General features: G+C 39.6%; 1 protein-coding gene across 1 annotated transcript in view; it reads left to right on the top strand.

Moving 5' to 3' along the window:
• The window catches only part of GMDS (GDP-mannose 4,6-dehydratase), a 1,108,130-nt gene that overhangs the window by 251,413 nt on the left and 842,215 nt on the right, over positions 1-14,502 (top strand). Inside the window, exons 4-5 of the mRNA XM_069730760.1 lie at positions 2,658-2,745; positions 10,756-10,865. Coding sequence (XP_069586861.1) covers positions 2,658-2,745; positions 10,756-10,865 — 198 coding nt within the window. The remainder of the gene's footprint in view (positions 1-2,657; positions 2,746-10,755; positions 10,866-14,502) is intronic.

The raw sequence follows: 14,502 nt of genomic DNA, 5'->3' as shown, positions 1-14,502 counted from the left end.
TAATCGCCCTGCACAGTGTTGGGCTGTAAGTACAACAATCACTTGTGGTAGTCAGGCCTCTATACCACCCTCATGGAGTCTGTTTCTGACAGTTTGAGCAGTAACATGGATGTTAGTGGCCTGTTGAAGGTAATTTTTTAGGGCTCTGGCATTACTGTACCTATTACTCCTTGCACAAACGAGGAGAGAGCGGTTCTGTTGCTGGGTTGTTGCCCTCCTACGACCACCTCCACGTCTCCTGGTGTACTTGCCTGTCTGTGCTGACAGACACATCTACTCTTGCCACAGCTTGTATTGATGTGCCATCCTGGATGAGCTGCACTACCTGAGTAACTTCTGTGGGTTGCTACTGCACCTCTGGAGGTTAGAGCAAAGACCAAATGCAATAGTGACCAAAACAGACAAACAGGATGAGAATAATTAAATGGTCTGTGGTCACTGTGCAGAACCGCTCTTTTTCTTTTTTTAGGGGCTGTCTTGCTAATGGCCTATTGTTTCTTCCAGTTTGTTCCATTTGCACAACAGCAGGATAAATTGATTAACAATCGGTGTTGTTTCATAACTGGACAGATTGATTTCACAGAAGTGATTGGCTTGGAGTTACATTGTGCTGTTTAAGTGTTACCATATATATTTTGAGCAGTGTATTACAATGTGGTTGGCATCTCTACAGGAAGACATTCATCAGATTTATTCTAGAGATGTGTTGGCTTGAAATCTGTAATGCAGAAAAAGGATAACCATTAATAAGGATAACAACGTTTTTTCGCGATAAGCGCAATAAAACAGTATTAGAATCTGCAGACATATGCATCCTATCATTTAGAATGCATTCTGCAATTTTTGTGCACATGATGTGTTTCTTTCCGCAAAAAAAAAACCGCATTGCGGTAAAAAAGCAGCATGTTCATTAATTTTGCGTTTTTTTCACGTTTTTCCCGCTATTCTATGCATTTGGAAACAACGCAAGAAAAAAACACATCAAAAAAGCGCAAAAAAAAAGCATAAAAAAACGTGCAATAAAACGCCAAAAAAACGCATGCAGATTTCTGGCAGAAATGTCAGGTTTGTCAGGAAAATTTCTGCCAGAAATCCTGACGTGTGCACGTAGCCTTAATGTGAAATCTAAGATTTTCAGTCTGTATCAACTTGGTCTTTTTTACATAAAAAGCGTAAAAATATTGCTGTTGTTTTGCCTGAATCACTGGTTGAACGCTGAATGTAGTTGCTGCTATTTAACAAAATAGAGTAACTGACTTTCCTTAGCAACATGTCACCTGTGTATGACTGGAGACACTGTGATCTAGACTCTGTAGTTATTCTTCTCTAACCTCATCATGTTTTTCCTGAAATGCTGCTTTGCCAAAAGTCTGATATATGCAAGATAATTATTACTGTATATTATGGTTTACTTCACATGTTGCAGCTGCCTTGTGTGGGTTTTTTTTTCCTTCAAAGTTTCTAAATTGTAGCAAAAACATTCACAATCCTTTTCAAATATGGCAAAAAAAGCAATGCAACTGCAACATGTAAATACAGTCTTATGACACAATTTAATAGGGTGTTGGTGCACATAATACATAGTGTTGATTTAGGATGGTGAATTGAAAAATCAAAGCAAAGAAAAGAGTTAATAAAACAACCTTCCCTCCCCCATGTAGTATCTGTCACTTTCAGGCCACCATGCATTGAGCTTTATATCCCTTAAATACTCATTTGTGGATGATGACTTCTTTGAGTTGTCTTGAAAGAGTTAACTGTCTGTGTGAAGAGTAAAGATTATCTTATCTCGCATTCTTCCCCAGATTATCCCTTTTGCACACATTTTGGCTTGTCATAATGTTTATATTACACCTGTATTAGCAGCAGACAACCCCAGCTTTCATCAATCCTTACATTAATACTTGTTGTCACAGATTAACAAGTTGACAAGTTTTTCTTTCTCCATGAACATTCCTTCAAAAGGGAAAGAACAAAACAGGAGGGAAAGAATGTGAAGGCTGCCACACTGCACAGAGGGTCTCTGAATATCTGCTGTGAGCACGATTCATGGCAGTGCCAACCGACTGGCAGAGTGGGTTTTTCCTGAAGTCTTTCATCACATTGCTGAAGGATGATGCGGTGTCGGTCCATGAGCTGCTCAGGACAGGATTGCCGAATGTCTACACAGAACCCAGTCATAAGGACATGAGAACACTTAATCGGGGCTTTTGAAAGGAAAAAATAGCTGACTGATACATTTTTCCTTTGTTTGTTCTTCCCTAGCGTTGAGTCTATTTATATTACTGTGTAACATTTACATGTACTGCTCAATGGGAACCATAGTTAGACTAGTTTTCTTCCTCAGTACCCTAAAGAAAGAAGAAAAAAACCCTCCTCAACTCATATACTTGTGCGGTGTCCTAGCTGAATACTAGAACTCTTACCACTAGAGCCATCTCTGTTTATGTTGACAGCTTGGGCACCTAATTTGCTTGTTGTAATGTTACAATGCATAGTTAGTTTATAGGGGTTTTTTTTCTCCTTTTTTGTCGTTACAAACTGACATTTTCAGCACTGAATCGCAGGAGTGATTTATCACACATTCCAAGACGTCTGACGATGTGGACCTGTCAGTCACAAGGGATGAACCATGTTTTGTGGTTTGTCATTCACAGGTGCATGGCATTGTACGTCGATCAAGCTCTTTCAACACTGGGAGGATTGAGCATCTGTACAAGAATCCACAAGCTCATATAGAAGGAAGTAAGGCCATTTCTGTATTCCTTTTACGGTTTTATTCAGGTCTCCTGTAAGACAAAATATCCAAAAATTCTTCTCCATTTTCCCTACATAGACATTTAAACACTGCAATAGACAGAATATGCTAACTTAACTATATATGTGTTTTTAAAATATACATTTTCATTAGAGCATATTCTCCTGTACTTGATATTATTAAATGGGTTTTCCAGGCTCTAGACAAGTTACTGAATAGTCATCAGTAGAATAGAGGGACGGCATCCAAACTTGAGCGAAGTAAAAAATCTTCATTTTATTCTGCCAAATACAGTGCAACATTTTGACACCTTATCTAGCATACCCCATAGTGCAATCAGTAGTTTATAGCATTACTAATTAGTGACGCCAATAGGAACAAGAATCGCCTCCCTCTTACTAACAACTCCGCACATAACCTCTAAAAACTCCCTGCACAGCATATTTATTACATATAGTACAAATGGAACGGCGTTGGTATACATTACAGCAATTAAGAAACATACAGATGATGTTTCAAATGTCATAAAATGATTTCAAAATCGCAGAATCCCTACTGCGACCACCTCCTTGTAGCTATGGCAACAAGTCCACCAATCCAGATGGTCCCCGGATCTGAGGTAAAGTAATGCATCCCGATATCGTCCAGTCCTAGATCGGATCTTGGTGTATCAGGCTGTCACATGACTCTCTATATTTCTTTTCCCGAATGGACAATATCTTTATCGGTAATTGAGTTACCTGACTGTGAATCGAAATCACATGACTATGGGTCCTGTATGTTAAAGGTAAAGAAAGACTGCTGCATAATGAAATGTCAAAAGTAAAAAAAAAAAAGTGGGGAAGAAAGGGGAAAAATAACTCCTTTTAAGGATAATCAAAAAATGAAGGATAAGGCAAAACCCACGGAGGAGAGACCGAAAGGGACAAATAGACCTTTCCATAGAACAGACCAGCAGAAATTCCAGTCAAACCATAAGACTGTGTGCCCACGTTGAGTCTTTTTATGTGTTTCTGCCGCATTTTTTGCCACAGCGGAAACTCTAAAAAAAAAACTTAAAAATGCTTTCCCATGCAATCCTATGGGATTCTGCAGTTGCTGTGCCCATGTTGCGGATTTTCCCGTTACGGAGTCGCATAGTGGTAAAATCCGCAGCATGTTAATGTTCTGCGGATTCGCAGCGATTACGCAGCCATAGTATTGCATTGAAACGCTCATTTTACGCATGTGGCTATGCCCACCATGCGTAAAGTGAGCACTCCATGTGCGTATGGTACCCAGGGTCTGGATGAGATGAGGCTCTTCTCCAGGCCCTAGGTACAATATTGCAGTAGAAAAAAAAAAAAAAGGGACATATTTACCTTCTGATGGCCCCCGGAGTCCTCCCGGCTCTCAGCGGTGCACACGACTGCTTCCGTTCCCAGGGATGCATTGCGCAAATCATCTGGGATGACGTCATGATCACGCAACTATGACGTCACAAAGGTCCGCGCAAAGCATCCCTGGCAACGGAACGTAACGGGAGCACCGCTGAGATCGGGAGCTGTCGGAAGGTGAGAATAACCATATTTTTTTTTTTTTTTTTAATTTTTAACATTCTATCTTTTACTATTGATGCTGCATAGGAAGCATCAATAAAAAAAGTTGGTCACTTGTCAAGCACTGTGCTTGACAAGTGTGACCAACTTGTCAATCACTTTTCCAAGTGATGCTTCAAATCGCTTGGAAACGCAAGCATTCTATAGGCTAAATACGCTTGCAAAATGCTTGTTTTGCAGTAAAACGAATGCGTTTTATCCACGGCAGGGAGTTGCGGAAATGCTGCGGACATTTCTGCAGCATTTCTGCAATGTGTGCACATAGCCTAACTCTGATGTCCCATAGATGAACCTTAAAATAGGAAAAACAAAAATCAATAAAAACATACTGAATCAAAAAAACACAGCAAAATGTACAGATCATAAGCATCCAAGGATATTCTACTCCAGATTGGGACACTAAAGGTACCATCACATTTAGCGACGCTCCAGCGATATAGACAACGATCCGACCTAAACTAGATCGCTGGAGCGTCGCTGTTTAGGTCGCTGTAGAGATGTCAAACACAGCAACTCCAGAATGATGTAGGAGCGATCCAGTGATGTACTTATCGTTCTCGCTGGTTGTTCGCTCCATGAAAAACCATTGCAGGCATCATTGCTTTTGCTGTCAAACATGACGAATCACGCCGACCTGACGACCAAATAAAGTTCTGGACTTTCAGCTACGACCAGCGATGTCACAGCAGGATCCTGATCGCTGCTGCATGTCAAACACAACGAGATCGCTTTCCAGGATGCTGCAACGTCACAGATCGTTGTCGTTCTCGTTGGAAAGTTGCTCAGTGTGAAGGTACCTTTAGAGGGGGTGATACTGGTTCCTGTTGGGGTCACTAATTAGTAATGCTATTTAAATCTGCTATTTGCATGATTGTGTGTGTCTGATATAGACTGGGATTGTCAAAATGTTGCACTGCATTTGGCAGAATAAAAATATTTTTTACTTTGCTAAAGTCTGGATGTCGTCCTTCTGTTCTACTGATGATTAATTTTTCCAAGTGTGCTCCTTGGAGACTAGGACGCTGCATCTGTGTGCGGGAAGGCCTTAGAGTACTGGGGCTAACGTTCTACTTTTAAATTACTGAATAGTGTCTGTGTGCAATGCGCACACTCCCAATTTTTTTTTCCTTTATTGCCAGCGCTAGTGTGCGGTCACCTGACAACAAAAATGAGATTTGCAAAGTTGTGGTAACATATTGACTAGATTCTCATCCACTTCTATTCAAACCCTTCTACAGAAGCACTCCCATCAAAATTTTCATTTTCTTAATATAATGCGATCATATATCCCTGTGCACTTATAATCGCTCATTTTGCCCTTCTACCCAGTTTTTTCTTATTTTATTATGTCTGACTTCATATGACTAAAAACTGACTAGCTGAATCCATCTAAGTTGTATGTAGAAACAGGAGGTCTCTTTTCCCTTAATGAGTTATCATTAGAACTACCACACTGCAAAGTTCCTTGCAGTAAAAAAGTGAAACTTCAGCTCACCCTCGTAGGTACTTTCAAAGTCCATGAAAGAAATCCGAGCACGGAAGGGCGTCTCTGCCTGACACTGAAGACTGGTAAGAGAAGACAAAGTTTTCCAGCTCCGGAGGTAAAATCAAAAAATCATTATTTCACAATAATAAAAAGAGAAAGAGGTTAGCTGCTAGGACACAGACCGGTATTTAGCGGGGGAGAAATGCCGTTGTATCACTGAACGCATTTTGAACGCGTGTGGTGTTCTTAGTCCTCGGTATCACAATGAGCAGTCAGACTCAGAATAAAAATACCTTGATCAGGTGAAAGGCATACAGGATAATTAACAACTGTAATAAAAACTAACACGTGTCAAATGACAAACAAAAATTACGTGCAAAAGACCAAAAATGATAAATATGTTACTAGTGCAACATTAAACCTAAAGGAAATTAAGGTACCGTCACACTAAGCGACGCTGCAGCGATACCGACAACGATCCGGATCGCTGCAGCAGGGCCGCGCTTAGTAACCCGATGTTTACCCTGGTTACCATCGTAAAAGTGAAAAAACAAACTACATACTTGCCTTCCGCTGTCTGTCCCCGGTGCTGTGCTTTCCTGCACTGACTGTGAGCACAGCGGCCGGAAAGCAGAGCGGTGACGTCACTGCTCTGCTTTCTGGCTGGCCGGCGCTCACAGCCAGTGCAGAGAAGCACAGCGGGGGACAGACAGTGGAAGGTAAGTATGTAGTGTTTGTTTTTGTTTTTTTACTTTACCCTGGTTACCAGCGTAAAACATCGGGTTACTAAGCGCGGCCCTGCGCTTAGTAACCCGATGTTTACCCTGGTTACCAGTGAAGACATCGCTGAATCGGCGTCACACACGCCGATTCAGCGATGTCTGCAGGGAGTCCAGCAACGAAATAAAGTGCTGGACTTTCTGCAGCGACCAACGACATCACAGCAGGATCCTGATCGCTGCTGCGTGTCAAACTGAACGATATCGCTAGCCAGGACGCTGCAACGTCACGGATCGCTAGCGATATCGTTCAGTGTGATGGTACCTTAACACTAGAGGCACTCGAGTGTTTAGTAGATAAATCCAATATGCCTCTCTATCGCGTATCCCCACCACGTAAATGATTATGAGCTTGTTCTGTTGCAAATACTTTAAAGTGCATACTTTGCCTGTTATGAACTGTAATAGTGATTTGAAACATTGGAGACATGGCAGGTTGTAGGTTGTGATATCGTATAAATCTTCTCTGATCCTGTCTTTGAATTTTCCGATGGTAGAACCTACATAATATAACTTACATTCAACGCATTCAATTATATATACTACATGATTAAAATAAAATTCTTAAACTGCAATTCTAAAGTTTTTTTTTTTTTTTTTGAACACTAGGAAGTTAATGTTTTTTTTGGAACATGAGCAGGACTTGCAGGGATGTTGTCCGCATTTGAATAAGCCCGTAGTTGATAACCAGTTAGAGAGATTTTTCATTTTATTTGGATCATAGCAACTGGGGGACAAAGAATTGCCCAGAGTTGGAACTGGCCTAGAAACTATTTTTATACAATTTTTAAGGATTTTATCCATAGTATCATCATCTCTTAGGACATCTAGATTACGGTATTTTTTTCAATAGCAATGAAACCTTTTTTGCTATTGAAAAAAATATCAGAAAACGTCCCACCAAGAGAAAATACCCAAATTGGACTATAGATCGTGCTATTTAATATCGCAGCTACCAAAAACAAGTCGGAACGTATTACAGCGGTTTCCGATCCTGAATGTGTTCATACTGTCTACAATTGCAGCAAAATCAAAAATAATCCTTTTCAGGAAAAACCAGTATTGGATTTCCTTGTACTGCACAGGTGATAATTTAATCACCAACTCATTATTTGTGTAGGTGATTAAAGTATCACCTGTGTAGTACAAGGAAATCCTGAAAACATGACCTGTTTGCAGCCCTCGAGGAATGCAGTTTGACACCCCTGTCCTAAGAGATACTATGGATAAAATCCTTAAAAATGGTATAAAAATATTTTATAGGCGAGCTCCAACTGTGGGCAATTCTTTGTCACCCAGTTTTTATGATCCACATAAAATGAAAAATCCCTCTAACTGGTTATCAACTATGGGCTTATTCAAATGCGGACAACATCCCTGAAAGACCTGCTCATGTTCCAAAAAAAAAAAACTTTTCTAGTGTTAAAAAACTTTAAAATAAAAAGCTTCTTAAACTGCAATTTTAATCATGTAGTATACATAATTGAATGTGTTCATTGCAAATTATATTATGTAGGTTCTACCATCAGAAAATTAAGACCGGATCAGAGAACATTTATACGATATCACTCAACCTACAACCTGCCATGTCTCCAATGTTTCAAATCACTTTATTACAGTTCAGAACAGGCAAATTATGCACTTTAAAGTATTTATAATAGAAAAAGTTCATAATCATTTACGTGGTGGGGATAGGGAGAAAGTTATGCGATAGGGAGGCATATTAATAATAATAATAATAATCTTTTATTTTTATATAGCGCTAACATATTCCACAGCGCTTTACAGTTTGCACACATTATCATCACTGTCCCTGTTGGGGCTCACAATCTAAATTCCCTATCAGTATGTCTTTGGAATGTGGGAGGAAGCCGGAGAACTCGGAGGAAACCGACGCAAACACGGAGAGAACATGCACACTCTTTGCAGATGTTGTCCTGGGTGGGATTAGAACCCAGAACCCCAGCGCTGCAAGGCTGCTGTGCTAACCACTGCGCCACCGTGCTGCCCATGCATATTGGATTTATCTACTAAATACTCGGGTGCATCTAGGGTTAAACGAAAAAAGGAAATTATGTTGCACTATTGGCATATATTTATCATTTTTGGTTGTTTGCTTTTGCACATAATTTATTTCTTTTTTTGTCATTTGACATGTGTTGGTTTTTATTACGCTTGTTAATTATCCTGTATGCCTTTCACCTGATCAAGGTATTTTTATTCTGAGTCGGACTGCTCATTGTGATACCAAGGACTAAGAACACCACACGTATTAGAAACGCGTTCAGTGATACAACGGCATTTCTCCCCCGCTAAATACCAGTCTGTGACCTAGCAGCTAACCTCTTTCTTTCTATTTTTGTGAAATAAAGATTTTATTGATTTTTACCTCCGGAGCAGGAAAAGTTCCTTGCAGCCCAGGTCCACCTTTTCTTCACCTCCTGACCCAGCTGCTCCACTTTTCTCCACCTGCCAGGGAATTGCAGTGAGTTAGTCTTTAATGATGACTCGCACAGGGATAACAGACGTCCTGTTTCTACATAGAGCTTCAGGATTCAGCTAGTCTGTTAATAATCACGTGACATGTAGACCTAATGGACAAGAGATGAATTAACTTGGTAGAAAGGCAAAATGAGCACTTGTAAGTACACAATATATTGTAATCATAGTATATAGCACTAAACGGATAAACACTTTTGATGGAAGTGCTTCTTGAAGCACAAAATGGAGCCATGTAAAATTTCAAGCATTTAAAGGTAAGGTAAATTTCCATGCTTGCTATGTATTCCTTATTGCAGCTTCATACATGGTGCTGTAATATAAGGACATATGAGACCTTATTGTTTCATATGCTTTACTGGTTGTGTGGTGTCGGTAACTTGTTCATACGTTAGTATCTAATTGTTATAAGGGGTTTACCAAGCTTACGAAAGACACAGAAAAGTACCTATGTGTCTGACTGCTCACTACATGATGCCGCCATAGCTTAAAGTATTGATTTTTCTGTTTTGTTGTGCCTACCTCTGTATAGTACATCTGTTTTGGTGCTGCCAGGGTTTACTGTGCAATATCTGCAGTTCCCATGAGTCCTCTACTAGACCTTTTCTCTATATGACTGCTTGCATTTCCTGCTAGTTTAAGGCCGTGCAGTAATTGCTCCATAACTAATTCACCTGTTGGATAAAATAAATCTTGTCCACCAACACAAACCGAACATATATTTTTTTATTTACAAGATTTGCATACAGTAATATTCACATTTTCCTGTAAAATCCACACAATTTGGCAAACTCAAATTTCTTCAGATCCGCTCAGCTCTGCTGCCTAGGTCTATAGCACTCCAGTATTGAATTGTCTCTAATATATCAATATAAAAAATTAGCCAGTCAGCCAGATCTGTTTAGGTAGAGGCAAGAATTCCCTGGGCACACACTAGCATATTGCTAAGTGAGAAGACCATAAAAAAAAAATTAGCAAAGCTTGACCCTGAAAGTTGCTATGGGGTGCTGGCCACCTCATATTGACATATTATATACTACTCAATACTGGAGCGCTGTAGAAAGCCAATATTAAGGTATCATGGGAGAGACAAACGTTGTGCTATAGAGAGGAGCAGATCTGATGAGATTGGAATTTGCCAAATCACCCAGATTTTACTGGGAAATTCAATGTGCAGCAAATTTCTCTGCAATATCAATATTTTAAGACCTAGGTTATGGAGAGACCTTAGAGCATTATAAAACAACAAAAAAAATCATCTCTTCACTTCTCGCCTTCGTTGCTCACTGTCCCCTTTGGTCTTTGGTGCTTCTCTTTATTGCCACCTGCTGAAACCCAGAGGGTTTTCACTTTAGCCCAGGATACACATACACATTACCCAGGAGAAAATTCCCTGGCGTATTACAGTTGCCACATTCTAGATGAGGCTTCATGAAATCGAGTACCGGTAATCGTGCTGCTGGGAAAACTTGCAGCATAAAACACACTGTAGATTCCACACAGTGTCAATTTATGCTTTTAATTTCACAATTTGTGATTCAAAGTGTTATATACATATTCAAGCCGATAAATTTTGAAGATATGTTCCAACAAAATGTATCAAGTTCCTAATTTATTGCTTATTTCACACATTAGACATGAAGTTGCACTATGGCGATCTGACTGATAGCACATGTCTAGTAAAAATAATTAATGAAGTAAAACCCAGTGAAATCTACAACTTGGGTGCACAGAGCCATGTAAAGGTAAGAGGCCCTTTTCGGTTTCCTAAGTATAGTGTAATATGTCATTAGGTGTCCATGTGAAGTACATTATGTCTGGTCATACTTGGTGTTGCCTATTATATTGTGTTCATACAAAGTAACTAATGATTTAATACATCTGTTGGGGTAGTGCTGCACAGTCATTTTAATTCTATAAAAATGCGGGAAGCAACATTAGTATTTGACAATTAGCCACACATAAACAAATTATATGCCCCTTTCATCTTTTTTTTTTTTTTTTCCAGGTTGGCACTGTAACTATAAAGTGCTTGATAACAATTATGGGTGTCCCATTGAATCACCAAGAACTAATTTGGCATAAAGAAACCATTCTAAATGGTCTAATTGTGCTATTGATCAATGCCTTGGGTATTAATTTGTCTTGATAGTAAACCCTTATAAAGTTTTGGTATACCATTCATATTAGGGTAATACAGAATCCTTCTGAAGACTCATGGAGAGTATAAGTATAGAAAGAAGCCTTAGATTTCAGAAAGTAATTCCAGTATAGGGAAGAGCATGCAGAAAGAACATATCATGCAAGTGTTACTCCAATTTATTAAAAAATCAGAAAAATGTGTGTAATATATTCATAAATACTTTAACCCCTTTCTGACATATGACGTACTATCCCGTCGAGATGGTGTGGGCCCGTATTACCACCGACTGGATAGTATGTCATCACCAATCAGCCGTGCTTACGGGGGAAGCGCAGCCGATCGGGGCCATGTGTCAGCTGACTATTGCAGCTGACATCCGACACTATGTGCCAGGGATGGTTACGGACCGCTCCTGGTACATTAACCCCTGGCACACTGTGATCAAAGATGATCAAAGCGTTCCGGCGGTATAGGGAAGCATCGCGCAGGGAGGGGGCTCCTCGCGTGCTTCCCTGAGACCCTCGGAGCAACGCAATGTGATCGCGTTGCTCTGAGGGTCTCCTACCTCCTCCTCTCTGCAGGCCTGGATCCAAAATGGCCGCGGGGCGTCTTCCGGGTCTTGCAGGGAGGTGGCTTGCAAGCTCCTGCTCAGAGCAGGTGCTTGCAAGCCTGCAGCACTGCCTGTCAGATTGCAGTTCCCTTTGTCACATCAGCAAAGTGTCAGATCAGCGATCTGTCACTTTACTGTGATGTCACCACCCCCCCCAGGCAAAGTAAAAAAAAAAAAAAAAAAAAAATTTTTTACATGTGTTAGAAAACAGAAACATTCCTAAATAAAGGAAAAAAAATTGTTCCAATAAATACATTTCTTTATCTAAATAAAAAAACAAAAGTACACATTTAGTATCGCCGCGTCCGCGACCCGACCTATAAAACTGTCCCACTAGTTAACCCCTTCAGTGAACACCGTAAAAAAACAAACAGGCAAATAACAACGCTTTATCATACCGCCAAACAAAAAGTGGAATAACATGTGATCAAAAAGACGAATATAAATAACCAAGGTACTGCTGAAAACGTCATCTTGTCCCGCTAAAAACGAGCTGCCATACAGCGTCGTTAACGAAAAAATAAGTTATAATCATCAGAATAAAGCGATGCAAAAATAATTTTTTATATAAAAGTTTTTATCGTATAAAAGCGCCAAAACCTAAAAAAATGATATAAATGACGTATCGCTGTAATCGTACTGACCCGAAGAATAAAACTGCTTTAGCGATTTTTACCAAACGTGGAACAGTATAAGCGCCCCTCCAAAGAAATTCATGATTACCTGGTTTTTGTTCATTCTACCTCACAAAAATCGGAATAAAAAGTGATTAAAAAATTTCACGTGCTCAAAAATGGTACTAATAAAAACGTCAACTCGTCCCGCAAAAAACAAGACATCACATGACTCTGTGAACCAAAATATGGCAAAATTATAGCTCTCAAAATGTAGAGACGCAATAACTATTTTTTGCAATATAAAGCGTCTTTTAGTGTGTGACGGCTGCCAATCATAAAAATCGGCCAAAAAACCCCCTATAAAATCAACCCCCCCTTCATCACCCCCTTAGTTAGGGAAAAATAATAAAATTTTAAAAAATGTATTTATTTTCATTTTCACGTTAGGGCTAAGGTTAGGGTTGGGGCTAAGGTTAGGGTTGGGGCTAAGGTTAGGGTTGGGGGGTTTCCACTGTTTAGGCACATCAGGGGCTCTCCAAACACTACATGGCATCCGATCTCAATTCCAGCCAATTCTGCCTTGAAAAAGTAAAACAGTGCTCCTTCCCTTCCGAGCTCTCCCGTGTGCCCAAACAGGGGTTTACCTCAACATATGGGGTATCAGCGTACTCAGGAGAAATTGGACCCCTAAAGTTGTTGTCCAATTTGTTCTGTTACCCTTGGGGAAAATACAAAACCGGCAGCTAAAAAAACTTTTGTGAGGGGGAAAAAAAAAGGTTTTCTATATTCAAGGCTCTGTGTTATAAACTGTAGTGAAACACTTGGGGGTACATTCCAAAATGGTGTCACTTGTGGGGGGTTACAATGTTTAGGCACACCAGGGGCTCTCCAAACGCGACATGGCGTCCCATCTCAATTCCAGTCAGTTTTGCATTGAAAAGTCAAATGGTGCTCCTTCCCTTCCGAGCTCTGCCATGCGCCCAAACAGTTGTCCAATTTATCCTGAGTACGCCGATACCCTATATGTGGGGGTACATATAGGGTATCGGCGTACTCAGGAGAAATTGGACCCCAAAAGTTGTCCAATTTATCCTGTTACCCTTGGTAAAATAAATTAAATTGGAGCTGAAGTAATATTTTTGTGAAAAGTTAAATTTTTTTTTATTTTATTTTTTTAAATATTCCAAAAATTCCTGTGAAACACACGAAAGGTTAATATACTTTTTGAATGTGGTTTTCAGCACCTTTGAGATGTGCAGTTTTTAGAATGTCACACTTTTCTATCATATAGACCCCTCAAAATGACTTCAAATGTGATGTGGTCCCTAAAAAATAAAAAAATAAAAAAAGAGAAATTGCAGGTCAACTTTTAACCCTTAACTTCCTGACAAAAAAAAATTTGGTTTCAAAATTATACTGATGTAAAGTAGACATGTGGGAAATGCTACTTAAGTATTTTGTGTAACATATCTCTGTGATTTAAGGGTATAAAAATTAAAAGTTGGAAAATTGCGAAATTTCCTTTTTTGTTACAAATAAACACAGGTAATAACAAAGAAATTTTACCACTATCATAAAGTACAATATATCACGAGAAAGCAATGTTAGAATCATCAGGATCCATTGAAGCGTTCCTAAGTTATAACCTCATAAAGCAGTGTTTCTCAACTCCAGTCCTCAAGACCCACCAACAGGTCACGTTTTCAGGATTTCCTTAGTATTGCACAGGTGAGAATTTCATCACCTGCTCAAGCATTAATTCCATTGCCTATGCAATACTTAAAAAATCCAGAAAACATGACCTGCTGGTGGGTCTTGAGCACTGGAGTTAAGAAACACTGTCATAAAGAGACTGTGGTCAGAATTGTAAAAATTGGCCCGGTCATTAACGTGTAAACCACCCTTGAGGGTAAAGGGGTTAAGATTCACAATAAAACAAAAGTTAATAGTAAAAACAAAGGACTATTAAAGCAATGGGAGCACCTGTGAGACACAAAATAATGAAAATAAGA

This window comes from Ranitomeya imitator, chromosome 6, assembly GCF_032444005.1.
Source record: "Ranitomeya imitator isolate aRanImi1 chromosome 6, aRanImi1.pri, whole genome shotgun sequence".
Taxonomy (NCBI): Eukaryota; Metazoa; Chordata; class Amphibia; order Anura; family Dendrobatidae; genus Ranitomeya; species Ranitomeya imitator.
The sequence above is the reverse complement of the archived record's forward strand: the minus strand, read 5'-3'. Positions and strand labels throughout refer to the sequence as shown.